The sequence below is a fragment of the Podarcis raffonei genome, chromosome 18 (assembly GCF_027172205.1).
Source record: "Podarcis raffonei isolate rPodRaf1 chromosome 18, rPodRaf1.pri, whole genome shotgun sequence".
Classification (NCBI taxonomy): Eukaryota; Metazoa; Chordata; class Lepidosauria; order Squamata; family Lacertidae; genus Podarcis; species Podarcis raffonei.
The window spans coordinates 6,570,977-6,598,049 of record NC_070619.1 but is presented as its reverse complement, the minus strand read 5'-3'; the positions used below and the strand labels follow the sequence as shown (position 1 = coordinate 6,598,049).

Genomic DNA, 27,073 nt, shown 5'->3' with positions numbered 1-27,073 from the left:
TTTGAATAAATAGTGTAACATTAAGGATTAGTAATTACTTGAAAGTACCAAATAGGCCTAGGATTAAATTAGTATTAAACAAATAAATGAGAAATAGAATGTTAAGAAAAGTTAAGAAATTTGATTATAATTGGAATATTGTTTTTTGAATAATTAATTGGAAAACTGCTACATTCAATTACAAGGAAATTCAGATGGAAGAAATTAGAGGAAGTCAAGTAATATGTTTATGAAGTTGGAAGTTTGACTAATTAATTAATTCTTATTGTATATGTGTTTGTGGTTGTATCTTTAGTTATTATTTCTTATATTTTTTATTTTTTTATTTTTCTTATTTTTGTTTTATTGATTTTATAGTATGTGTTGTGTTTGTATGAAACTTAATAAATATTATTGCAGGCAGCCTGCAGTAACTGAAGCTTCAGAGTAGTCTTGAAGGGCAGGCCTACATAGAACGTATTACAGTAATCTAGCCGAGATGGGGTACCAGAGCATGGGTTATAGAATCGTAGAGTTGTAGAGTTGGAAGCTCTTGCAATGCAGGAATCTCTTGCCCAACACGGGGCTCGAACCTGAGATTAAGAGGTGGAGGTGAGGAAGGTTAGCCTGAGCAACAGTGACTGGCCCAAGGTTCGTGGCTGAGAGGAGGTGAACCTGAGTCTCCCCAGACACCATTGATAGGCTTCTGCTCCCGGACCCCCTCTGTTTCTTTCTTCGCGGAATTGTGTGTGGGAATTTACAAAGGTTTTTAGGGAAAAAATCTTACCATTTGCTTGTCTTCCTTCCCCTCCCCTATCAGCCAATAAGCTCCTCCGATAGTGAAGTCCCTGACGTTGACCCCATAGTTGGCGGAGGAGCCGGAAGCGACATCGCGGAGGAGGAGGAATCTGCTCCGATGGCTGCAGTCGGTGCCGCGGGAGTGACCGTGGAGAAAGTGCAGAGCGAAGACGAGTCGGACAGGGGAAGCGATCACAGTGGTCTGAAGCGGAAGCCGTTAGCCATGAAAGTGAGTGTAGCCGCTGGGGAGTAAAAGTGCTTCCACACCCCCAGCCCTGGTCTCCCACTCTGGGCTCCCTGTCTAAAGTGGCCAGTTTGGGCAACGGGACTTCTCTGTTTACTACAAGGAGAGCCCTGTTTAGAATAGACCAAAGGCCTGTCTCGGGTAGCTTGAGACCCATGGCCGCCCTCCAGATGCTGTTGGACCTTGTAGCGATCACACAGGGTCCCCGGACATTTGACGGTCTATTGACCCTGTGCCACCACTGTGATTGCCTTCTTCACTGCCACCACCCCGTTTCTCACAGGGACACTAGGAGTCCAGACGGTTGTTAACATTAACAAATACAGTGGTGCCCCGCAAGACGAATGCCTCGCAAGACGAAAAGCTCGCTAGACGAAAGGGTTTTCCATTTTTTGAGTCGTTCCGCAAGACGAATTTCCCTATGGGCTTGCTTCGCAAGACGAAACGTCTTGCGAGTTCTTGCGAGTTTGTTTCCTTTTTCTTAAAGCCGCTAAGCGCCGTGCTTCGCAAGACGAAAAAACCGCAAGACGAAGAGACTCGCGGAATGGATTAATTTTGTCTTGCGAGGCACCACTGTAATCAAGTTTATTTGTATAAGCTTGCGCAAGTAACAATTTCAAACTGATTATTCCAACAACAACAACAACAACAACAACAACAACAACAACAACAATTTATTTATACCCCGCCCATCTGGCTGGGCCTCCCCAGCCACTCTGGGCGGCTTGCATAAAAACCAAAAATACAGTAAAATATCACACGTTAAAAACTTCCCTGAACAGGGCTGCCTTAAGATGTCTTCTGAATGTCAGGTAGTTGTTTATCGCTTTGACATCTGCTGGAAGGGCGTTCCACAGGGCGGGCGCCACTACCGAGAACTATCTATCTGACTCCACCTAACAATTCCTCTCACTCTCTCACAATACACTCGACCAACCCACTGGCTATACCTCCCTCTTCCTTCTCCAACTCCCAGCTCTCAGCTGACTTTCAAAACTCCCACTCTAACTTTTACTCCTCCCCTTGCATTCCCACTGGCCAATCACATCTCACTCATTTAACCCTTTCCTTATGACCCACCTAGGAGGCAAGCGCCACAGACCCCAACTCCCACAATTCTGTTGGGATACTGCCAGGGAGACAAAGTCCATCTTAGCCCCAAGCCGGCTGCCGGACGATCCATCGATTTCCCGTAGACACGCAGTATCAGCAATTAGCGACACGAAGCCTCAAGAATAGATTGCCACATTCTTAGGCTGGTGCACACTCTATCAGCAGAATTCACACAGCAAAAGATGCACAGCAGGAGAGCATTTTTCCAAGTTTATTCAGCGTTGATCAGAACAAAGAAAAACATGACCGCCTGCATCAGTATGCTTAGGCAAGAAGAAGGAAACGAAAGCAACTGAAAACATAAACATCCTGTGAACTGGAAATACGCAGACTCTGTGACTCACAAAGCCTGCTCCCTTTTAAGGTGGAACGGAAATATCCTAACAAATTCCTGGCTAGTATAGCCAGTGGTCAAGGGTGATGGGAGTTGTAATCTGGCAACATCTGGAGGGCCACAGATTCTCCACCTCTGGCCTGTCTTTCCCACAGTGGATAGCCAGGGGGTAGTCAACCTTTTTATACCTACCACCCACTAATGCATCTTTGTTGATGGTAAAATTTCCTTACCGCCCACCGGTTTTCGATGGAAGGAGGATTCAGCTTGTGCCGTAGAACCCCACATCACCCACCTAGAGTCCTGAAACGCCCACTAGTGGGCGGTAGGGACCAGGTTGACAACCCCTGGGCTGAACAAATGCCTCTGGGAAGCCCAAGAGGCAACAACCATTTCCCAAGTGGGGATTTGACCAAGGCAGAATACTATTACAGTCGCCCCTTGGATCCCGAACGCCTTGCGAGTCGAACGTTTTGGATCCCAAACGCCGCAAACCCAGAAGTGAGTGTTCTGGTTTGCAAACATTCTTTGGAACCTGAAGGTGCGGCGCGGCTTCCGATTGGCTGCAGGAAGCCGTGCCTTGGTTTCTGAACATTTGGAAGTCGAATGGACTTCCGGAACGGATTCCGTTCGACTTCCGAGGTGCGACTGTACTTCCCGTGAGCTGGACACTATGCTTCTGTTGATGCAGCCGAGAATAGAAAAATTGGCTTTTTTCTTCTGCTGCCGCATCCACACTGTTGACTCACGTTAAGCCTGTGGTCCACTAAAACCCCTAGATCTGTTTCACATGTACTATTGCCATTATAGGTGTCCCTCATGTTTGTGCAGCTGGTTCTTCTTGTTTTTAGTGCAGAACCTCACCTATCCAAATTCATTCTGTTAGTTTTGGCTTAGTTCCTCAATCTGTTAAGGTCATCTTGAATCCCAATTCTGTCTTCTACCCTTTCCACTTTGGTGTCATTTGCAAATTCGTTCGTTACATTGCAATAGGGGAGTTGCTCCAGTTCCTTGGATTATTTTTGTTGTTCTATCATCATCATAATAATAATAATAATAATAATAATAATAATAATAATAATAATGGTTGAGTATCCCCAGCCACGCTGGGTGGCTTCCAACAAAATATTAAAAATACATTAAAACATCAGTCATTAAAAACTTCCCTAAAAAGGGCTGCCTTCAGATGTCTTCTAAAAGTCAGGTAGTTGTTTATTTCCTTGACATCTGGTGGGAGGGCGTTCCAAAGGGCGGGCGCCACCACTGAGAAGGCCCTCTGCCTGGTTCCCTGTAACCTCACTTCTCCCAGGGAGGGAGCCTCCAGAAGGCCCTCAGAGCTGCACCTCAGTGTCCGGGCTGAACGATGCGGGTGGAGACATTCCTTCATATTCTCTAGCTCTGTAACGTTCTTGTTACATAGCAGTGTGACATTTATAGGTGCTGTAACTCAGAGGGTATTTTTGATGGGGGGCAGTCTGCAACATGGGTGCCATAAGAGTACTCCAGCCCTGGCAAAGAAGTTCACAGCAGCTGTTTGCCCCAAAGAAGAGAGCCTTGGAACTGTCAGAAGCAGTCTGTAGGCAGCTCTGTACAGAGAAGCTTCTTAAAGTTTAATGTTGTTGCCATATGAGTGCCTGCTGCTGAAGGAGGAAAGAGGGCTGTTGTGTACTGTTGCATTGGAGGTTTCCCAAAGTTGGCTGTCCAGCTGCTTTTGGACTACAGCTCCCATCATCCCCAGCTAGCAGGACCAGTTCTCAGGGATGATGGGAACTGTGGTCCAGAAACAGCTGGAGACCCAAGTTTGGTGAACCCTGGGTTAGTGTATCTGGTTGGCCACTGTGAGAACAGATGGGCCACTGGCAGGGCTCCTCGTGTTTTTCCTGTCTCACTGCCTAGAGCTGATTCTTTTTTCCCCCTACAAAGAGAAGGCTTTTCCCTATTTTGCCTAGCAAATCATCCCCTTCCTTTGCGCTTCCCCCTGTTTCAGATGCCAGCGGCGAAACGGCCGCGGAAATCATCCAGTGACCTCGACCAGGCCACTCCATCGCCGTCGGAGGAGGAGGAAAACTCCGAAAGCTCCTCTGAGTCTGAGAAGTACAGCGACCAGGTGAGGTTCAACTGATCTGGGCTGGAGGACTAGGTGGCCATTGTGGTTTTGATGGGGGGAGTTTGGCAGATCCTGTTATTGACATATGAAGCCCAACTTGGAGCAGGTTTAGTTACCTTTTGTACAGCCCAGTCACTGGTTGTGAGAGATGCTCATTGATTGTTACTATTGAACAGATTTATAGAAAGCTTGGAGAGCTTCTGCCAGTCAGTGTAGACAGTGAGCTTAGGTGGCCTGAGATTTCTTAAGTAATACGCAGCGAAATAAAATACAGAATAACGTGCGACGTAAAACAGTGGATTTTAAAAAGTGGTCAGATTAAAATTAACATTCCGGACATGTCTGCTGATATAAAAACTCTCCCCTCCTCCCCCAGAACGCCGAAATCCGTACAATATTGACGTGTGCCTTTCTAGCTGGAGGGTTTCTTCTGAAATGAAGGGGGCTATAGTGTTGGATGCTGTCTTCTGATGAGACAGAGATTTGATTTCTGGGGCATGAACTAATTAGAAAGAACATAATGAGGGTATTGGATAGCTATAAGCAAAAAAGAAATCAATCTTTTAGATGCCACTTCCTATAATTTAAATACCATATTTTTCAGTCTATAAGACTAGGTATTTCCCTATATAAAATATGTTTGAAATTGGGGGTCGTCTTATACACAAATACAATCTTCTTCCATTTTCTTAATGTGGTGTCCCCAAAACAAGGGGCGTCTTATACACGGGGGCATCTTGCACATGGGAAAATATGGTACATTGTAAACAGCTCAGAGATTTTATTACAAACAAGCGGTATAGCCATTGTGTTAAGTGAAAAATAGAGGATAGCAAGACTTTGCATTCTTATGAATGGGTGGCGGGTGGCGCTGTGGTCTAAACCCCTGAGCCTCTTGGGCAGGGCTTGGCAAGGTTTACCTCCAGTTGACTCCAGCGGAGATCCCTGCGATTTCCAGCGTCTGCACAATTTTCAGCGCTGAGGAAGCGAGTCACCATGCCACGCTGTGCCAGTTTAGCGCAGCGTGTGGGGACTCGCCAAGCAGGCGGCTCGGTTCAGGGGTGGCTCGTGAGCCGGTTAAACAACCCCCATGGGCCGCAGGTTGCTGATCCCTGCTCTTGGGCTGGCTGATAAGGAGGTCAGTGGTTCCAATCCCTGCGATGGGGTGAGCTCCCATTGCCGTGTCCCAGGTCCTGCCAACCTAGCAGTTCGAAAGCACACCAGTGCAAGTATATAAATAGGTACCGCTGCGGTGGGAAGGTAAACGGAGTTTTCGTGTGTTCTGACACTTGTCACGGTCCTCCGTGCACCAGAAGCAGTTCAGTCCTGCTGGCCACATAACCTGGAAAGCTGTCTGCAGACAAACGCCGGCTCCCTCGGCTTGAAAGTGAGATGAGCACCGCAACCCCATAGTCGCCTTTGACTGGACTTAACTGTCCAGGGGTCCTTTACCTTACCTTTTACCTATTGCCATGAGTTGTAGTTGAGTGGCTCCTAGAGTGGCTGGGGCAACCCAGTCAGATGGGTGAGGTACAATAAATTATTATTGTACAGTGGTGCCCCGCAAGACGAACGCCTCGCAAGACGGAAAACCCGCTAGATGAAAGGGTTTTCCGTTTTGGAGGCGCTTCGCAAAACGAATTTCCCTATGGGCTTCCTTCGCAAGACGAAAGCCCATAGGGAAATCTCCGGGGACAGCGGGGAAGCGCAGCGCGTCTTCCCCACTGTCCTCGGACCTCCTCCGAAGGCTGCCGGTGGGGCGGAGAGACCTCCTCCCGCCGCCAGGCTTCGGAAGGCTCCTCCGAAGGCTGGCGGTGGGGCGGAGAGACCTTCTCCCCGCGCCAGCCTTCGGATGGCTGTCCTGAAGACTTGCGGTGGGAGGAGGGTTTTCCTTCCCACCGCCAACATTCAGAATGCTGTTCTGAATGTTGGCGGTGGGGAGGAAAAACCCTCCTCCCACCGCAAGCCCCGGGAACAGAGGAGAAGCGCTGCGCCCCTTCCCCTCTGTTCCCGTACCTGTCCTGAAGGCTTGCGGTGGGGAGAAAAGCCCTTCTCCGCACCGCCAGCCTGGCAAGCGGTCTCCATAGGAACGCATTAATTGATTTTCAATGCATTCCTATGGGAAACCGTGCTTCGCAAGACAAAAAACTCGCAAGAAGAAAAAACTCGCGGAACGAATTAATTTCGTCTTGCGAGGCACCACTGTATTAAGTTGGCTGCTGTTTCGGGGGATGGTTGGGGAGGGTGCAGGAGGCACGATCCTGCATCCGAACTCTCCCCCTCCAGAAGTTTGCAGTTGGAAGGGACCCTGGACATCATCCCGTCCAGCCCCCCTGCAAAGCAGCCCTGCAAAGCGGGGAATTTGTGAAGGAGGCTGGTGTTACTGCCAACTACTGCTGTTGCGATCGGCACTGTGCTTACCTTGTAGGCATCTGAACTCTGCATAGGGGAACGTGGCCTTTAGGCCCAGCTGTGCCCATTTTCTATGCCCGTCAAGTAGGGATAATGGTTCTGATCAGTCTGTGAATCCTAGTTTCCCGCCCGAAATCAGGTGAAGAAGAAGAAGAGTTTGGATTTGATATCCCACCTTTCACTCCCCTTCAGGAGTCTCAAAGCGGCTAACAATCTCCTTTTCCCTTCCTCCCCCACAACAAACACTCTGTGGGGTGAGTGGGGCTGAGAGACTTCAAAGAAGTGTGACTAGCCCAAGGTCACCCAGCAGCTGCATGTGGAGGAGGGGGAAGCGAACCCGGTTCCCCAGATTACACTGGTGCCTCGCAAGACGAAATTAATCCGCTCCGCGAGTCTCTTCGTCTAGCGGTTTTTTCGTCTTGCGAAACAACCCTATTAGCGGATTAGCGCTATTAGCGGTTTAGCGGCTTAGCAGCTATTAAAGGCTTAGCGGCTAAAAGGCTATTAGCGGCTTAAAGGTAAAGGTAAAGGTACCCCTGCCCGTACGGGCCAGTCTTGACAGACTCTAGGGTTGTGCGCCCATCTCACTCAAGAGACCGGGGGCCAGCGCTGTCCGGAGACACTTCCGGGTCACGTGGCCAGCATGACATCGCTGCTCTGGCGAGCCAGAGCCGCACCCGGAAACGCCGTTTACCTTCCCGCTATAAAGCGGTACCTATTTATCTACTTGCACTTTGACGTGCTTTCGAACTGCTAGGTTGGCAGGCGCTGGGACCGAGCAACGGGAGCGCACCCTGCCGCGGGGATTCGAACCGCCGACCTTTTGATCGGCAAGCCCTAGGCGCTGAGGCTTTTACCCACAGCGCCACCCACGTCCTTAGCGGCTTAGAAAGGGGGGGGGGGCGAAAAAAAATCGCAAGACTTGCAAGAAGTTTTCGTCTTCCGAAGCAAGCCCATAGGGAAAATCGTCTTGCGAAGCAGCTCAAAAACAGAAAACCCTTTCGTCTAGCGGGTTTTCCGTCTTGCGAGGCATTCGTCTTGCGGGGCACCACTGTACGTGACTACCGCTCTTAACCACTACACCGCTTTCCTGCTTAAAAGGTCCCTGTGTAGACTGCTTTAAAAAACACTAGAACATTTCCCTCTTCCCCTGTGACAGGCCGGGGAGGGGTTGGCCTCAAACCTAAATTCCTGTGTCTCCCTTTGCAGGACTTCACTCCAGAGAAGAAGCCTCCGCCAAGGGCTCCACGAAGGGCACCTGCAGGCGGCTGGAAGAAAAGGGTAAAGGGCCCTTTAAATGCAAAGGCCTCACTTGGGAGCCTGTTTTTAAAAGAAAAGCCTGACCAGCTTTCAGATAACCTTTTAATCAAACAGCTCTTTAAAGAAATGCCTGAAGTAACTGATGCTATGGTTTGAAGTATTGCTTATTCTGTTACATTTCACTCCAAAAAGACCCATTTACCCTAAATAGAACCCAGTAAGGCAGGCGTGGGTGCGCAAAATATTTTTTAAAAAAATGTGATCTCATTAATAATAATAATAATAATAATTTTTTATTTATACCCCGCCCTCCCCAGCCAAGGCCGGGCTCAGAGCGGCTGACAAGCAATAATAAAAACAAGAAGAATGATTACAACTTAAAAACAAAAATAAAATACAACATTAAAATAATGGAACATTAAAATATTAAAATGTAGCCTCATTGCAAGAGGAGAAGGAAAAGAAAAGAAAAAAGAAAGAGAGGGAGGGAATCAAATTGGCTCCAAGCCAAAGGCCAGGCGGAACAACTCTGTCTTACAGGCCCTGCGGAAAGCAATCAGATCCTGCAGGGCCCTGGTCTCATGAGGCAGAGCGTTCCACCAAGCCGGAGCCAGAGTTGAAAAGGCCCTGGCTCTGGTTGAAGCCAATCTAACTTCCTTAGGGCCCGGGACCTCTAGGGTGTTGCTATTTATGGACCTTGAGGCTCTCCATGGGGCATACCAAGAGAGGCGGTCCCGTAGGTACGAGGGTCCTAGGCCGTGAAGGGCTTTAAAGGTCAAAGGCAGCACCTTCAATCTGACCCTGTACTCCACCGGGAGCCAGTGCAGCTTGAAAAGCACTGGGTGAATATGCTCCCATGGCAGAGACCACGTGAGGAGCCTCACTGCTGCATTCTGCACCCGCTGGAGTTTCTGGGACAGCTTCATTGAGATTCCAAGATGAAATTTGGCAGGGAGCTCTTAGACATATGAAATAATCCTTTTGGGGGGATTTTAAAATCGTATTCCATTTTTTAAAATCGCTTTAAAAATTTGTAAAACTTAAATTTAAAATTTAAAGTCCATCATGTGACATACCGTATTAAAGCCCATGAAGTTTTGAAGAGATTGGTATTTTTAGTTTTGAAATGCAGTCAAACCTCGGCTCCCAAACGCCGAAAACCCCGGAAGTAAATGTTCCAGTTTTTGAAAGTTTTTCGGAAGCCGAACATCCGACGCAGCTTCTTCCTTAGTGCAGGAATCTCCTTCATCCAGTCGGAAGCTGCGCCTCAGTTGTCGAACATTTCGGAAGCCAAATGGGCTTCCAGAACGGATTCACAATGTCCTTTCTTCTATCAGATCAAAATGAGCAGATAACAGCAAAGGTTGCTAGGTTCATAGCAGGGGCAATCAGAATAAGGGCCACTAACTGACGGCTGATTCAGGACTTTAAATTGTGCTTTTATATCAAATTTCCTTTTTTGCGTGTACTGCAATGTTTTATTGTTGCTATGGCCATTGGCTAATGTGAATAAAGTTTTATCTCTCTCTTCCGGAATGGATTACATTCGACAACTGAGGTTTGACTGTATCTCAATTCTGGCCTGAGCTTTTTAGGTTTTTGTGTAGTCTAGCAAGACCAAAATTGTCAGGCTTTTTGGGTGTGTTGTTTTTTTTTGAAATTTCAAACCCTCATAACTCAACAACAGGGTGAGATAAAAAAATTAAAAACTGAGATTTGGGAACTTCTCTTATACTACTTTTAGGGAACTGAAACCAATATAAAATGGTAAGGTGAAATTCATAGGATCACGTGGCATGGAATGACCCAGAAGGACCCTCGGAAGCCACTGTGGTGTAGTGGTTAGCGGTCCGTCGAACTAGGATGCAGGAGATTTTGGAACACAGCTGCCGAGTGGTGGGCAAGTTGACCCTGTTCCTTTCGTGCCCTGATCGATCATTGGCTAGGGAGTCACACACATGCTCTGGCCTGGTAGGGGTCTCCTTGCATCGTGTTGTGTCTCGGCAGAAAATCGAATCGGGCTCTGACTCGGATGCCAAGGCTGATTCGGAGGAAGAGGAGGAAGAGGATGACGACGACAGAGAGAATGCCAAGGCTCCCACACCCAAGTCTGATTCCGACTCCAACTCGGACGAGTCCGTCAAGAAGCCCTCCCGGGGACGGAAGCCGGGTAGGCGACCTGGTTTTCTTCCCGTAGCTCGGCCTGTTTATGGGTGTGTGTTGTGTGTTTTTGTCCAAAGGGTGAGTTGATGCCTTCAAAAATCTTCTTTGGCTGTCTTGGCATGAAATAGGTACTTCTTCAGCAGCCCTTCCCCCCCCATGTTAGGGTTAAGCCTGGCTCTTGCAGGCTGCTACGTCCAGCTGTTTTGGACCAGCTCCCAGCAGTGCCAGCAGCTGCTCTCTGACTTGTCATACTTCCCACCTCCACATCCCTGCTGAGCAAGAGAGAACTGTGGGATGTTAGGTTGCGGCCCGTGCTAGTCCCACTTACGCACAAGGCTTTCTGCTTGTGCAACAGGATTTTTTGCCCTCTCCTCCATGTGTGCTGTCAGCCAAGTCTTCCGGGCAGACTTCTGGGGGGCGGGTGAAGGTTCTATTGTGCAAGCGGAAAGCCTTGTGCTGCCGGCGAAACATTTGCCTTTAATGCTATGCTGTGCAGGCAACTCCCCTGCACAGGGGGTCACGGCTCGCCGGTGAAATGGCATGTATTTGGAAATACAGTTGGAAAAGCCTGCAAACGCCCTCTGAACCTCTGGAAACCCCCTTAAAAAACCCAGCAGCGCTTACCAGGCTGGCCAAACTCTGCCACAACCACTCCCTCCAAACCTCCTTGCTCAAACTCCCAACTCTCCACAGGCTTCATTGATCTGTTGCAAAGGCTCCTGGGATTGCACTTGCAAAGTCTTGTGGGATTGCCGGGTGCGCCTTTCGTGCCCTTTTTGCCTTTTCTGGGCTGTTTTTGCCATTTTTAAAGTCATTTCCAGGTTGGGTGTGGTCTTGTGTCAATTGGCGCGTCATTTGGTCATTTCTTGTATTCCTTCCATTGTATTGCCAAGCAACCTGTTCCTTCCCTGACTAAGATTTCTTCTTGCATGACAAAACATTTCCCCTCCCCTGCCCCCCCCCCCCGTTCTGTGGGCTCTCCCGACCCTCTGAAGCACATCTGGGGAGGGCAAGCGCAATGAATATTGCCCCCTGGGTCTGCTGGGTCTGAGTTCATCGGGCACATTTGTCCTTGTGAGGGAAAAAGGAGGAGATTACATACCTTCTGGCGCGTAAAAAACAGATGGAAAACTCAGAAGTAAATAACCTGTTATCGTTGCTACTATACCAGCACTACGACTGCTGCTGCTGTTGATCGATTTATATACTGCCTAATGCCTAGACTGTCTTCTGTGCTGTTTGCAAAGTATGAAATCCCAAATGCACCATAGAACAGTATGGTAAGAATAATACAAGGCTAAAAGCAGGAGATCCTTCTCAAGGGATTCAAGCATTCAAGAGAATGATGTAAGCAAGTGTGTGTGTCAGTAGACACCTGAGTGCCATTTGATGCGGGATGACTGTTTCTCTCCCTGTTTGTGGGATTCCTAGAGGCACTAGAAACAGGGTACAGTAAGCCCACAACTTGCGCACATCCAGCTTTATGCGCTTGGCAAAAAAAATAAATTAAAAAAGAGGGTGGAAAGGCCAGGCGCCCGAGGAAAAAGGCTTGGGCACATTGCACCCAATGTGTTTTGACTATACGCAATTTTGGCTTTAGGTGCGACCCCCAGAACGTAACCCCTGTGTAAGCTGAGGGCTTGCTGGACTGGACTGATCTAGCAGGACTCTTCCTATTCACTGGTTCCCTCGCACATTGGAAGCATTTTTACATCAATAAGATAGTTCGTTCCCTCTCAAGCTCAATGATCTACATGCACGATGCAAAGGGAAGAGTAGGGTAAAGGGACCCCTGACCATTAGGTCCAGTCGTGACCGACTCTGGGGTTGCGGTGCTCATCTCGCTTTGTTGGTCGAGGGAGCCGGCGTTTGTCCGCAGACAGCTTCCGGGTCATGTGGCCAGCATGACAAAGCTGCTTCTGGTGAACCAGAGCAGCACATGGAAATGCCGTTTACCTTCCCGCCTGAGCGGTACCTATTTATCTACTTGCACTGGCGTGCTTTCGAACTGCTAGGTTGGCAGGAGCAGAGACTGAGCAACGGGAGCTCACTCGGTCACGGTGGATTCGAACCGCCGACCTGCTGATTGGCAAGTCCTAGGCTCTGTGGTTTAACCCACAGCGCCACGGAAGCAAACTCGGGCACCTGCAATGCCCAGTCCAAATGGAAGGGGTTCGAGGAAAGGAGCGGCCCTGCTTCCCTTCTCCCCCTCCGCCACAGCTGAGTTCCTGTGTCGCTCATGCCCTTCCCCGAGTCACAGGAAAAGACTGCAGCTTTTTACATGGGATGCGGGCGGGTTGCTTCACTTGAGGAACTGGGTGGCTAGGAGATGGCTATAGCTAATTCTCGACTCCTTCCTCTCCCCCCGGCAGCAGCGGAAAAGCCGCCCCCGAAGCCTCGTGGGAGGAAACCAAAGGCAGAGAGGCTTCCTAGCAGCTCCAGCAGCGACAGGTGAGCGAAGGTGGGGCTGTCATGAGCACCGCGGCCATCGCTGCTTAATGCGGGAACCTAGAGCAGGGGTCCGCTAACCTCCCCGGACCAGCAGGCACATCTCGAGTATAGAGAAGGTGCCGTGGGCATCAATTGCAAAGTGGCTGTTGGTGGTGCGATGGCATAGCACAGAATTTGGGAGAGAATTTGGGAGACCCTCCCGATAACGTTGTGCTTGTCGGGAAATCCCCTATGTCCTGCTGGTCCTGACTCTGGAGATCACACAGTGATTAGTCACACACACTAAGTGCTATTGGTGTATGATAACAACAGAGAACATTCCTCTTTCCCTCTCTCTTTTACACACACACACACACACACACTCAGATATATGCAGTCACAAATGTACTGTATATATTTCCACACTCTCTCTCTGCACAAGTGCACCTCTTCCTCTCACAAAGTATGGAGAAGTGCTGGAGAGGCAGGTCAGGAAGTGTTCTTGCCTGCCTGCCTGCCTTGCCTGCCTGTGCGTTTCCGAACACAATTCAAAGTGTTGGTGTTAACCTAAACGGCCTCGGCCCAGTATACCTGAAGGAGAGTATCCACCCCCATCGTTCTGCCCGGACACTGAGGCCTAGCTCCGAGGGCCTTCTGGCGGTTCCCTCACTGCAAGAAGCAAAACTACAGGGAACCAGGCAGAGGGCCTTCTCAGTAGTGGCGCCCGCCCTATGGAACGCCCTCCCATCAGATTTCAAGGAGATAAACAACTACCTGACATTTAGAAGACATCTGAAGGAAGCCCTGTTCAGGGAAGCTTTTAATGTTTAATAGATTGTTGTATTTTAATATTCTGTTGAAAGCCGCCCAGAGTGGCTGCTGAGACCCAGCCAGATGGGCGGGGTACAAATAATAAATAATTACTATTATTATTATTATTCTCTCTCATCCATCCTGTCTCCTCTCCCCCGCCCTTTGAGAAATGCAACATAGAGGCTTCCATTTAGCAGTGCCTTGCAGGCCAGTTTGAGAAAGCACAGGTTTTTCTTCCTGCCCGCACCCCCCCCCCCACAGGCTGCGGGTGACAGCGTGGCTCAAAAACCTGCACACACAGGTGCAAAGATGCCATTTCTTCACATGTCACTGTCTTGTTGATTTTTCACTCGCTCGCCACTCCTACTACTGAGTTGGCAAATTCCAAAATGCTTCTTTAACCTCAGCCCTCCAGGTGTTTTTGGCCTACAACTCCCATGATCCCTAGCTAGCAGGACCAGTGGTCAGGGATGCTGGGAATTGTAGTCTCAAAACATCTGGAGGGCCGAGGTTGAGGAAGCTTGCGCCACGCCTTCTCATGGGACTTACGAATTCTGTATTCCTCTGTGCGTCTCTCTTTTTCTCCTTAGGTTAGTGGAAGAGAGTCTTGGCTTTTTGGAGCACAGTAGGGTGTGGGTCTCTGTGTGAGTTTCAGATAACAGTGGGGCCTCAGGTTAAGTACTTAATTCGTTCCGGAGGTCCGTTCTTAACCTGAAGCACCACTTTAGCTAATGGGGCCTCCTGCTGCTGCCATGCCGCCGGAGCACGATTTCTGTTCTCATCCTGAAGCAAAATTCTTAACCCAAGGTACTATTTCTGGGTTAGCAGAGTCTGTAACCTGAAGCGCATGTAACCTGAGGTACCACTGTATTACTGTTATTTTAACAACTAAAGCAGACTTAATTCCAAACTGCTTTATCCAGGCGGAATCCAGATTAGAGGAAGAAAATACACACTCACATATATGCAGCCACAAATGTATATCTTTCCACTCTCTCTGTCTCAACAAGTTCACCTCTTACCTCTCAGCCCTCTCTGAGCTAGGGACCAAGCAGTGGAGGCAACTGAAATAAAGGACAGACTAGTCTGGTAGCATTTATGCAGGACATTCGACGATGTGGCTTGCCGCGGTCGCCACATCAAGGCACCGCGCAATCTTTTTAACAAGTCTGGCGCTCGGGAGTAGCCAGGAGCTTGCACCCCGATTCGCCCACAGTCATTTATTGTCTCTTTCATTGCCTGCCTCCCCTCCCAGCGACAGTGACAGCGACGTGGACCGCATCAGTGAGTGGAAGCGGCGCGACGAGGAGCGCCGCCGGGAGCTGGAGGAGAAGCGGAAGCGCGAGCAGGAGGAGGAGCTGCGCCGCCTCCGGGAGCAGGAGCGGGAAGAGAAGGAGCGGAAAAAGGAGAAGGCCGAGAAGGGGGAGGTGGAGCACTCGGACAGCGACAGCAGTGTGGACAACGAGGTCCCCAAGAAGAGCAAGAAGGGGCGGCCCAAGGCCCCATCGTCTTCTGACTCAGAAGTGGAGAAAGAGGTGAGAGGAAAGGGGCCAGGCTGAACTTCATCTAATAATAATAATAAGGTAAAGGTAAAGGGACCCCTGACCATTAGGTCCAGTCGTGGCCGACTCTGGGGTTGCGGCGCTCATCTCGCTTTATTGGCTGAGGGAACTGGCGTACAGCTTCTGGGTCATGTGGCCAGCAGGACTAAGCCGCTTCTGGCCAACCAGAGTAGCGCACGGAAATGCCGTTTACCTTCCCACCGGAGCGGTACCTATTTATCTACTTGCACTTTGAGGTGCTTTCGAACTGCTAGGTTGGCAGGAGCAGGGACTGAGCAACGGGAGCTCACCCCGTCACGGGGGTTCGAACCGCTGACCTTCTGATTGGCAAGTCCTAGGCTTTGTGGTTTAACCCACAGCGCCACCCGCGTCCCATTCATTCATTTGCATCCCTGTAAATACTAGGTTGGCAGGAGCCTGTAAATGCTAGGTTGGCAGGAGCAGGGACCGAGCAACGGGAGCTCACCCCGTCACGGGGGTTCGAACCGCTGACCTTCTGATCGGCAAGTCCTCAGCTCTGTGGTTTAACCCACAGCGCCACCCGTGTCCCTGCAGTGAGACCACTGAAAAGGCCCGTTCTCTTTCCTTCCCTGGCTGGGCCTCAGATGACAACGGCAGTGTCTGGGCTAGTTCATAGAGGGAGTGGCGGTCCTTTGAGGCATTGCAGTCCTGAGCTTGTACGTAGGAAAGCAGCTATTTTACCATAGCCCTGCAAAGAGCAGGGGAAGCCTGCGAGGTTTTTCACTGGGGTGTTATAGCCTATCTTGTGACCTTCTCGTTTTCTTCCCCCCTCCAGGTGAAAAAGCCTCTGAAGAAGCAGCAGTCCTCCGAGATCTCGAGGAAACAGAGTCAAAAGGAGAAGAGGGGCCAAGGAGAAGAGAAGACCCGGAACAGGTTATATAATAATCATAATCATCATAAATTTATTATTTATACCCTGCCCATCTGCCTGGATTTCCCCAGCCACTCGGGCGGCTCCCAACAGAATATTAAAAACACGATAGAACATCAAACATTGAAAACTTCCCTAAACAGGGCTGCCTTCAGATGTCTTCTAAAAATCAGATAGCTGTTTATTTCCTTGGCATTTCATGGGAGGGCGTTCCACAGGACAGGAGCCACTACCGAGAAGGCCCTCTGCCTGGTTCCCTGTAGCTTTGCTTCTCACAGTGAGGGAACTGCCAGAAGACCCTCGGAGGTGGACCTCAGTTGTCCGGGCTGAACAATGGGGGTGGAAACGCTGCTTCAGGTATCCTTGGCCGAGGCCATATACCTCAGCCTAGTATACCTGAGTCAGTTCCCAACATGCTTTGAGGAGGGAGGTTTAATGTAGTTTGATTAAACAGCTTGGGGCAACTTTTCCTCATCTTCTTCATTTTAGTATGCCACCCTTCATCTGTAAATCTCAGGGCAGCTCACAGCATACCCAGGGAGAGCTTCTGTAGTGAGCTGGGAGACAAAACTAGTGCCAAGCATTAAATGTTCTCTTTGGTAGCAGTTTCCTCCAAACACATTGAGAACTGAATTTGTCAATGCAACTTTCCCTTGCCTATTTATGGGCCCGTCCATATCATTCAGAACCTTAAAGTTCAGCGCCTGGGTCTTGAATCGGGCTTGGAAACAGTTTGGTGACAAGTGGAGTCCTTTTATTACTGGCAAGGAATGTGCCCAGCAAGAGCAGTCCCAGTTTAGAGTCTTGCAGCCAGTTCTTTGTTAGCTCCAGTTTCTGGACCAACTTCAAGGGCAGTCTACTGCACGTTGCAGTAGTCAAACCAACTAGCTTCAGGCCTTGACATTTTGGGTTGCCCGTTTGCAGGTTTCCCCCCAGACACAGCCTTCTTCTTAGCACCAGTTCTGCTTCTTACCTTCTTTTTCTTCTGTCTCTAGAGCTTTGAAAGCAGAACGAGGCCGGAAAAAGTCAGAGGTGCTCCCTGAAAGGAGGGTGGAGAAGAAGAAAGGTAAAAAACAAAAAACTGGCTGGAAAAGGGATATGTGACTGGAGCATGAGTTTGCTTTGGTGATGGGGTTGGTAGGCGGCGAAGTGACATGCTTTCCCCGGCTTTCAAAAAACTTTTGCGCTCTCTGCAGAACCCACAATCGAAGAGAAGCTCCAGAAGTTGCACAGCGAGATCAAATTTGCCCTGAAAGTCGACAATCCGGTAAGCTGGAGCCCCTCTCTCCTTTGAGCCTGTTTCCCCCCCGGAAAGCTCTCCTTACAAGTCCTGGGCTTGCCTGCATGTTCCTGCCCGCCTTTAGGATTTGCTTGCCTTTTCTGCTGCTGGAAAACTCTTCTGTGATGCCCGCCTGAGGCAGGTTTGGGGGTCCTTCTGCTGTCCAAATGGTGCAGGATTCCAACCCCTGCCATTCCTGGCTGTTAGACATGCTGATTGGGGCTGATGGCGGTTGTAGGTGCATCCACAAGTGGAGGGCCGCAGGTCCCCCCAGTCCTGGAGCCGAGGGGACGTGTCTCTTGTTCCACTGTTTTCCCCTTCTCCAATCCAATGAACGGCAGTGGAACATCCAGACATACAACCCCCCTCCCTTCCCACCTGCGCTCTGAGTTGGTACAGGCCAGGGAACAGGACATCCCCAGGTGATGCTTCTAATGGTATAAACAGTGTCTAACTGAAGGAGCGTCTCCAACCCTATCGCTGAGCCCGGACACTGGGGTCTAGTGCCAAGGACCTTCTAGTGTTTCCCTCGCTGCGAGAAGCCAAGTTACAAGGAACCAGGCAGAGGGTCTTTTTAGTAGTGGCGCCCTCCCTGTGGAACACCCTCCCACCAGATGTCGAGATGAGTAACTATACAACTTTTAGAAGACATCTGAAGTCAGCTCTGTATGGGGAAGTTTTTAACGTTTGATGTTTTATGGTGTTTCAAATATTTTGTCGGGAGGTGCCAAGAGCAGCTGCAGCAACCCAGTTAGATGGGCAACAAATCCTCACCATTACCATTATTGTTCTTCTTTTTTTTCATATAATTTTATTATATCATATAATTTTATTTTATTATTTTATTACATTTCAGTGTCAAAAAATAACTTAAGACATTGCTTAAATAAAGCATCGACCTCCTTCCTTCCCTCTAACAGACTTCCGTATCTCACTACCAATTTCTCCACATTCCTAAGCTCACTTTTTTACCTTAAGTCAATCTTTTAACAATCACCTATTTATAAGTAAATTAGCTCCTTAATTTCCCATTACCAAACACTTCAGCTTAAACCTACAAACGTATTCAACTGTTTGCAATTTTCTTTCATATAGAGTCTAAATTTGCCCCAGTCCTTTTGGAACAATTATTGTTGTTCTTGTCGTTATTATACTTATTCTGTGTAAGCAGAGTTTGTGTAAGCTCCGGTGGGCCAAATGGTCACTGTGCCCAAAATCCTGTTTCTCTAGGACGTCAAGAGGTGTCTGAGTGCGTTGGAAGAACTGGGCAGCCTGCAGGTCACCTCTCAGATCCTCCAGAAACACACAAACGTCGTGGCCACTCTGAAAAAGGTAAGAGGGTGTGGTGGGAGGGACTGGGGAGGCCCCACTTGTGCACAGCCTTGAGGATGCAGGTGGCACTGTGGTTTAAACCCCACTTGTGCACAGCCTTGAGGATGCGGGTGGCACTGTGGTTTAAACCCCACTTGTGCACAGCCTTGAGGATGTGGGTGGCACTGTGGTTTAAACCCCACTTGTGCACAGCCTTGAGGATGCGGGTGGCACTGTGGTTTAAACCCCACTTGTGCACAGCCTTGAGGATGCAAGTGGCACTGTGGTTTAAACCCCACTTGTGCACAGCCTTGAGGATGCAAGTGGCACTGTGGTTTAAACCACTGAGCCTCTTGGGCTTGCCAATCGGAAAGTTGGCGGTTCAAATCTGTGCGATGGAGTGAGCTCCCGTTGCTCTGTCCCAGCTCCTGCCAACCTAGCAGTTCGAAAGCACACCAGTGCAAGTAGATAAATAGGTACCACTGTCTTTTACATTTTATATCTACACTACCGTGCCTAATTTGAAAGTGTCTAAAATGCCGTGTTTGTTTGTAATAAGATTCGGCGTTACAAGGCCAACAAAGAAGTGATGGAGAAGGCAGCCGAGGTCTACACATGCCTGAAGTCCCGTGTCCTGGGGCCAAAGGTCGGGGCAAACCAGAAAGTCAACAGGACTGATTCGGAGAAGGAGAAGGACAAAGGGGAGGGCAAAGAGAAGCTGCCTGAAGGAGAAACACAGAATGAGACAGGCGAGGAACAGATGAGTGGTGGTAAGAGGCTGGTGGCAAGAGAGACGCGCTCTGAGTGGGGTTGGGGTTGGCTGGGTGGGTGGGTGGGTGGGAGGGACAGGCAGGGAAAGGACTCGGAGATTGTTCCCACTCTCTTCAATCAGCCTTCCTCAATCCTTCACAGCCAGGTGACCCAAGTGGGCAGTGGTGGAGGAACTGGGAGGAGTTTAATCTTTTTATGACAGATGTCAGGGACTGGCTGGATGCAGAGGGAGCTGTGGGAGGCACCAGCTGGGGAACCCCCAAGGGAAACCCCATGGGAAGAAGGCTCAAAGCCAGGGGAGTGGTTGTGGGATGACAACCACTGGGATGACAGGGGAGTGGTTGTGGGATGTGCGGGTGACATTGTGGTCTAAACCACTGAGCCTCTTGGACTTGCCGATCGGAAGGTCGGCGGTTCAAAGCCCAGCGACTGAGTGAGCTCCCATTGCTCTGTCCCAGCTCCTGCCAACCTAGCAGTTCAAAAGCACGCCAGTGCATGTAAATAAATAGGTACTGCTGCGGGAAGGTAAACGGCGTATCTGTGCGCTCTGGCTTCCATCACTGTGTCCCGTTGTGCCAGAAGCGGTTTAGTCCTGCTGGCCACATGACCCAGAAAGCTGTCTGTGGACAAACACCGGCTCCCTCAGCCTGAAAGCGAGATGAGCGCCGCAGCCCCTTAGTCGCCTTTGACTGGACTTAACCGTCCAGGGGTCCTTTACCTTTTTATGGGATGATGATGATGATGAGTGGTCAGAGGGAGAAGAGGGGGCAGAATGAGCAGGGGAAAGTGCAAGAAATGGAAGAGGCAACAGGGTTTACTGAGCAGGAAGAGGCTGTGGCAGAGAGCAGTTCAGACTTGGGGCTAAGAGGCAGAGAGGAGTCTGGCCACTGAAGAATCCAGAAATTCTCCCCCTCCAGCTGTGACCAACTCCCCTCCCCTCTGATATGGGCATAGCCAAGATTTCTGTTAGGGGGAGTGGGATGTTAGATGGGGTAGAAGCAATTTACCTGCAATGTGTCTGGTCCGTTAGTCAGGTATTTTTATATTTACTTGATTAGGGGGTGCAGCTGCACCCCCCCTGGCTACTCCCGTGACCCTGGTCTCCTAGAACACACAGCAAAACTAAAAAAAGCAGAGCAGAGGCTGGTTGTGCGGAGACACAATTTGCAACTGCTTGGGAAAGATCTTGGAGACGAGGAGCCTTAGAAAGCGGTGGGAGGTCCTCACAACTGCCTCATTGGGGTACGACCTACGAGTTGCTGTGATCACTCAGTCTGCACTGTTTTGGTTTGTTTGAATCAAGAGTTGACTTCACTGACGCCATGTTTTTTTTTAATTGCTGGCCCACGCTCCTGACAACTGATCACCCCTTCCTGTTCTCTCGCCCCTGGGGGTTGACGTCTCTTTTTCCCAACCAGACCTCCCAGCTCCTGTGAATGGAGAGTCGGGAGCCCAGAAAGGAGAAGGCGTGACAGAGAACAAGGACGGAGATGAAGATTGGACTTCCAGAGACGTCAAGGGAGGGGCTTCCCCCGAAGACACCCACAACGAGTAGGGGGTCTTTCTGGCCTTTCTTGTGGGTTTGGTTGTGCTGCTTAGGAGGTGCCGTTCCTCCACACCCCAGAGGCTGCCAGTGAAATTTCCCAGGGTGGGGAGTGTTAAAAGAAAATCCCTGCAGTCCATATAACCCAATTTTGGAATTTAGAATTGGACAAACTTGGGCAGAAGTCAGAATGAGGTTGTTTTTCCAAGGGATGGGGAAAGACTCTTATTGGGATCAGAGGAGTCTGCATTATCCAGAGTCAGGCTCCTAGCCCACCTAACTCAGGCCCCGGAGCCGCCTCAAGGGGTCCCCCTGCCCCCCAAACCTTGGTTTTCCTTCCTCGGGGTGGTAGAAGATGGTTCTCGTCCCTCCTTGTCTCCCAACCCCTTCCTCTCTGTGCTACTGCAGAACGCAAGACTATTCCGCGACGGAGCGGGCAGGAGCAGAACGGGAGACGATCCACATGGAGTCGGACTCCGTGGAGGAAGATGACGGGAGCTGAAACCAAGGGGGGGGGAGGCCCCTGCGAAGAAGCAGCGCCGGACGGGTTGTGACGCTTGCAGCCCCCGGGGAGGCGAGGTCTCTGCCTTGCCCTGTCTTTCAGAGATGCTTTTCCAAGCCACACAGTAGATGACGTTCTAGGCCGGTCTTCCCTGACTTGGTGCCCCCCAGAGTGCGGGTTCCGTTTTGCTTCCTAGACCTCTGCTCCCATCTCCCGTGGCCATTGGCCATGCTAGCTGGGGGCTCATGGGAGTCCAGCAGTGCCTGGAGGGCACCTGGTTGGGGAAGCTTGTTCCTAAGTCATATCCCTTCCTCCCTGAGCCCTCTTCTCTTCCTCTCCCTCTCCCTCCCGTTTCCCAGTCCTCTTATCGCTCCTTGGAGGATTATGAACTTCTGGGGCAGCCCCACAACCGATGTATGTTTGTATTGGTTCCCTGTTTTTGATTTCCCCCACTCTCTGTCCAGTCTCTCCCCACCCACCCACCCACCCCGCCCCTTTTACTCTTGTGATTTCAACAGACGTGAAATGAATATATAAAGGGTTGTTTTTTAATGAAAAGAAAATGCCATTCATCCTTGTCAAACTTCTTTATTTAGAGTTTCTCTCTCTTCTCGGTGGGGGGAAAGCGAGAGAGATGGAGGGGAGGGAAAGATTGTGTTTAAATCACCCCGGGGTTGTGGTGGTCCGTGGCTTCAGATTTCAAGGGTGCCGCCTGTCGAATTCTGTTTCTGCAGGGTCTGGACTGTTTTGCATTTCAAACAAGGCGTAGTGATCACTCGCTGCTCCAGATGTTGCAGAACTACAGGTTCCATCAATGTGGGCCGTTGGCCATGCTTGTTGGAGCTGATGGGATTTGTAGTTGAGCAACATCTAGGAGGGCCAAAGGTTCTCCTTCTCTATGGTAAAATCCAGCTTTGATTTTGCCTCCATTCTGAGTTGTGTTAGATGAGTTTTCCCAGCTCTCTTTTTATTGTCACCGTTGTGCCTCCCCTCCTTCCTGGGACGCCGCTGCTTACGATAGTTGCTGGTTCGCCACCCTCTCCAGCCACGATAGAGAGGCCTTTCAAGAAGTGTTACTGTGCTGATATGGGTCAGTTTCTGCACAGTATAATTCTCTCAAGCACTGCTGCAAAGATAGCAGAATGCCTGGCTAGAACGCTGGGCTGTTGGCCTTTCAGCCTCGGCCTAGCCAAAACTCCTTGTGTGGGTTGTGTCCGAATGCCCCCTAAGCGTTCCCCTGAAAGAATCCTACCATCTCATTCTCCTGAACACAAGACTGGTCTCAACCCTATCGGGAGGAGAGGCAGCGCATTGGTGTGTGCAAAACTAGCTGAGCAGTTTTGCATTTCCATTTCTCAAATGCTGTGTTATTGGGCGGGTGGTGCCGTTGGTCTTTTTATGTCTTAAAAAAAAAAGCCAAACCAAAAAACCTCTCCGCAGGTAGAAAACACACCCCGCAGGGGAGTAGAGAGGACACTGGCTACCTAGCTTCCTAGGCAAAGGGAAGCATTCAGAGTGGTATCTGAAGCAGCACAGTCAATTCTGCAACCAGCTCTTAGTGCCAGCAACTACCTTGGGCAGCAATTGAGTGACAAAGTATGGAGAAACAAGGCAGGTCAGCCTTTCTCTCTCTCATCTGTCATCTATCCTGTCTTCTCCCCCCCCCCCTTTGACAAATGCATCATAGAGGCTTCCGTTTAGCAGTGCCTTGCAGGCCAGTTTGAGAAAGCACAGATTTTCTTCCTGCCCCCCCCCCCAAGGCTGCAGGTGACAGCGTGGCTCAAAAACCTGCACACACAGGTGCAAAGATGCCGTTTCTTCACATGTCACTGTCCTCTTGATTTTCCACTCGCTCGCCACTCCTGCTACTGATTTGGCAAATTCCAAAATGCAACAGGGCAATCTGTGAGTGCCGGTTGGCTGTTTTGGCCACGCTTGCTCATGGGACTTCTGAATTCTGTGTTTCCATGCGTCTCTCTTTTTCTCTCTACTTAGGTTAGTGGAAGAGAATCTTGGCTTTTTGGAGCACAGTAGGGTGTGGGTGTCTCTGCGTGAGTTTCAGATTATTCCTGTTTTTTAAAAAACTGAAGCAGACTTAATTCCAAACTGCTTTATCCAGGCGGAATCCAGATTAGAGGATGAAACTGCCGAAATACTGTCTGAAGCACCATTCTGTTTTTGGAAACCGTGAAATAAAGATGTTCCTGTCTGATAAGAAAGAGGAGTGTTTTGACTGTCAGTTGTAGAACACAGGAGAGTGAACGGCTGAATTGGCTGCAGAATCATGCTTTCAAAATATCTCACCTTTTAGGTTTGTGGCCTTTTCCAATGCTAGAGCAGACCCATTGAAGTTAATGAACCTAACTGAGCTGTGCCCATTAATTTCGGCGGGTCTGCTAAAATTAGGACGGGCATTGGAGACAACCCTTTGTTGTTAAAGCAAGCTTCCAAGCAAGAAATAGCAAATTGCATCTGCAAGAGGAATTACAAAATACCACTTCCAGAGTGGCTGGATGGGTCAGTTCCTGCTGTGGTTCCTTACAGCTTGCAGAAAAAAAGAACAAAATAGGGAAGGTAAGAGAAATGGTTTAATTTACGTAATTTATACAGGTTGAAGAAGAGTTCTATTGCTGAGTGTTGGGAGGGAGTAACCTTGGTGCAGAATTCTTGAAAGCAGAGCTTAGGAAGGGGTGTGGTAAGCAGTGCTGTAGCCTTATTGGAGTTTACCGATTGGTTGGGTGAGCGATGCTCCCGGACGGGAGGAAGGAAGTCAAATGACACCGAGGTTTTGGTTCAGAGAAAGAGTTTATTCTGCTCTCCGGATAGCAGAAGGCACTTGCGTGGTCAGTCCACAGCAAGTCCAAAGAAATGAGAGATTCCATGCAGTATATATAACCTCCAGGCACTCTCTCCCCCCTTCCCCAGGAATCCAGACACGTAAGCTTATACACGTAAGTTGACATCACAGATGTTCCTGCTCCTGTACTCTTGACCATAAAAGGGTGTTCCTTTTCCTGTATTCCTTATCTTGGGGTAAGAAGGTCACCAACTCTAAGACCACTCCTGGCGCCGTTCCTGGGGGGCTGACAAGGTCTGTGCGTCAGTGTGGTCAGGATGTAAGATAAGACCCAGATGTGTCATCCCTCCTCCACTTTGGAACTGGCAAGGCCATTCATTAGGCGTCACGGACTGATAAAGGAGAGAGCTTTGTTTATACAGCTGTGTTCCTGTTATACATTTGCTCAAGAGCTCAAGTTAATGGTTTTTAGCTAATGCACCCTTGGAGAAGGAAAAATGGGGTTTTGGGGCCCGTTTCAGATTGACTGCACAGTCAGGTTTTAGATTTGGGAAACCCATTCCTTCAGTGCAGAACAAACTTTTGAAGGAAGTGGTAGTGGTTGAACCTAAAGGGCACGCAGCCTGGTCAAAATCTGCTCCTGTTGAAACGGACAGGGGTTTACTCGGGTGGTTTAAGCCACACGCTGGCTTTGATGGTGTCTCAAGTCGTTAATAATTATTGCACTATATATGTTTAGGTAGTAAAATCAAAGTTCTAGTTCCGTTTTTGTAAAGCTGGTGCCCTTCAGAACCCAACCAGCGCAGCTATAGTGCGCTCTCGCTATGCTGTTATAAGAACTACAGCAGATTATATATACAGTGGTACCTCGGGTTAAGAACCTAATTTGTTCCAGAGGTCCGTTCTTAACCTGAAGCGGTTCTTAACCTGAAGCATGCTTTCGCTAATGGGGCCTCCCGCTGGTGCGCGATTTCCGTTCCTATCCTGGGGCAAAGTTCTTAACCTGGAGCAACCACTTCCTGGTTAGCTGAGTTTGTAACCCAAAGCGTCTGTAACCCGAGGTACCACTGTACACACAAAAACACACAGGTCTCGCTTCCTGAACACTGCATTCCTTAGAAATCATTTGCCAGGCCAGTGTTTGTATAACGAGTCCACGATTTCCATTGATTCCTATGGTAACATTTCTAATCCTTGATTCCCCCCCCCCCCCCACATTTCTGTTTTTGTTTTCCCCTGAAATGGCTCCAACCAGCCAAAAAGAGACAGGACGCAGAAGCAGAGGGAAAATGTTGCCTGAAAATGTCATTCAGGGGATGGGTGTACCGGAAGAAGCATCAGTTGCAACCGAAACAGGGAGGGCAGGGAGTTACAGCGTAAGAGCCTATCTCGCGGGGTTACGAGAATAAAATGGGGATAAGTTGTCCAGTAAGGACATAAGTGGCCCATTTAGGGGCCTGTTCTCACAGTGGCCCATAAGAAGTCCCAGAAAGAGGACTTGAGCACTAGAGCATTCACCCCCCACCCCATGTGGTTTCCAGCGGCTGGTGCTCAGAAGTGTTACTTGGGTTTGATGGTCACCCCAGGTTACTAGCCTTTTCCTCCACAAATTTTGTCTCTTCTTTTAAAGATATCAGAGCTAGTGGCTATCACTGCCTCTTCAAATAGTAGAGTTGGAAAAGGGCCGTGAGGGTCATCTCGTCCAACCCCCTGCAAGGCAGGAACCTCAGCTAAACCACCCACGGCCCACCTTTGAGACGGAATTCCATTCCATTTTGTGAGAGGGAATTCCTCCACCCCACCTAGCCTACAGTCTGGCCCTCTACTCCCCAGAGACTTAAAACATTTACATGCAACTGCTGGGAGAGATCATCAGGAGGTTTGGGCTGGGTGTTCATCAGTATGCGGATGATACCCAGCTCTACCTCTCTTTTAAATCAGAACCAGTGAGGGCGGTGAAGGTCCTGTGTGAGTGTCTGGAGGCGGTTGGAGGATGGATGGCGGCTAACAGATTGAGGTTGAATCCTGACAAGACAGAAGTACTGTTTTTGGGGGACAGGAGGCGGGCAGGTGTGGAGGATTCGCTGGTCCTGAATGGGGTAACTGTGCCCCTGAAGGACCAGGTGCGCAGCCTGGGAGTCATTTTGGACTCACAGCTGTCCATGGAGGCACAGGTCAAATCTGTGTCCAGGGCAGCTGTTTACCAGCTCCATCTGGTATGTAGGCTGAGACCCTATCTGCCTGCGGACTGTCTCGCCAGAGTGGTGCATGCTCTGGTTATCTCCCGCTTGGACTACTGCAATGCGCTCTACGTGGGGCTACCTTTGAAGTTGACTCGGAAACTACAACTAATCCAGAATGTGGCAGCTAGACTGGTGACTGGGGGCGGCCGCCGAGACCATATAACACCGGTCTTGAAAGACCTACATTGGCTCCCAGTACGTTTCCGAGCACAATTCAAAGTGTTGGTGCTGACCTTTAAAGCCCTAAACGGCCTCGGTCCAGTATACCTGAAGGAGCGTCTCCACCCCCATCATTCTGCCCGGACGCTGAGGTCCAGCTCCGAGGGCCTTCTGGCGGTTCCCTCATTGCGAGAAGCAAAGCTACAGGGAACCAGGCAGAGGGCCTTCTCGGTAGTGGCGCCCGCCCTGTGGAACGCCCTTCCAGCAGATGTCAAAGAGATAAACAACTACCTGACATTCAGAAGACATCTTAAGGCAGCCCTGTTCAGGGAAGTTTTTAACGTGTGATATTTTACTGTAT

The 27,073-nt window shown here is 49.7% G+C and overlaps 1 protein-coding gene and 1 long non-coding RNA gene across 3 annotated transcripts in view; one reads left to right on the top strand and one right to left on the bottom strand.

The window, feature by feature from the left end:
* Positions 1–14,571, bottom strand: part of LOC128405798 (uncharacterized) — a 227,796-nt gene extending 213,225 nt beyond the window's left edge. Inside the window, exon 1 of the long non-coding RNA XR_008328357.1 lies at positions 14,365–14,571. This is a non-coding gene — a long non-coding RNA (uncharacterized LOC128405798). The remainder of the gene's footprint in view (positions 1–14,364) is intronic.
* The window catches only part of HDGFL2 (HDGF like 2), a 34,212-nt gene extending 10,480 nt beyond the window's left edge, over positions 1–23,732 (top strand). The window contains exons 4-16 of one of the 2 annotated variants that reach the window (XM_053372737.1): positions 800–1,006; positions 4,456–4,575; positions 8,197–8,268; positions 10,255–10,417; positions 12,780–12,861; positions 14,909–15,188; positions 16,012–16,109; positions 17,103–17,173; positions 17,304–17,374; positions 18,617–18,718; positions 19,257–19,467; positions 20,887–21,019; positions 21,420–23,732. In XM_053372737.1, coding sequence (XP_053228712.1) covers positions 800–1,006; positions 4,456–4,575; positions 8,197–8,268; positions 10,255–10,417; positions 12,780–12,861; positions 14,909–15,188; positions 16,012–16,109; positions 17,103–17,173; positions 17,304–17,374; positions 18,617–18,718; positions 19,257–19,467; positions 20,887–21,019; positions 21,420–21,513 — 1,704 coding nt within the window. In that variant the 3' untranslated portion in view covers positions 21,514–23,732. The remainder of the gene's footprint in view (positions 1–799; positions 1,007–4,455; positions 4,576–8,196; positions 8,269–10,254; positions 10,418–12,779; positions 12,862–14,908; positions 15,189–16,011; positions 16,110–17,102; positions 17,174–17,303; positions 17,375–18,616; positions 18,719–19,256; positions 19,468–20,886; positions 21,020–21,419) is intronic. The other variant, XM_053372738.1, reaches the window with a different exon arrangement.
* The last annotated feature ends 3,341 nt before the right edge of the window (positions 23,733–27,073 follow it).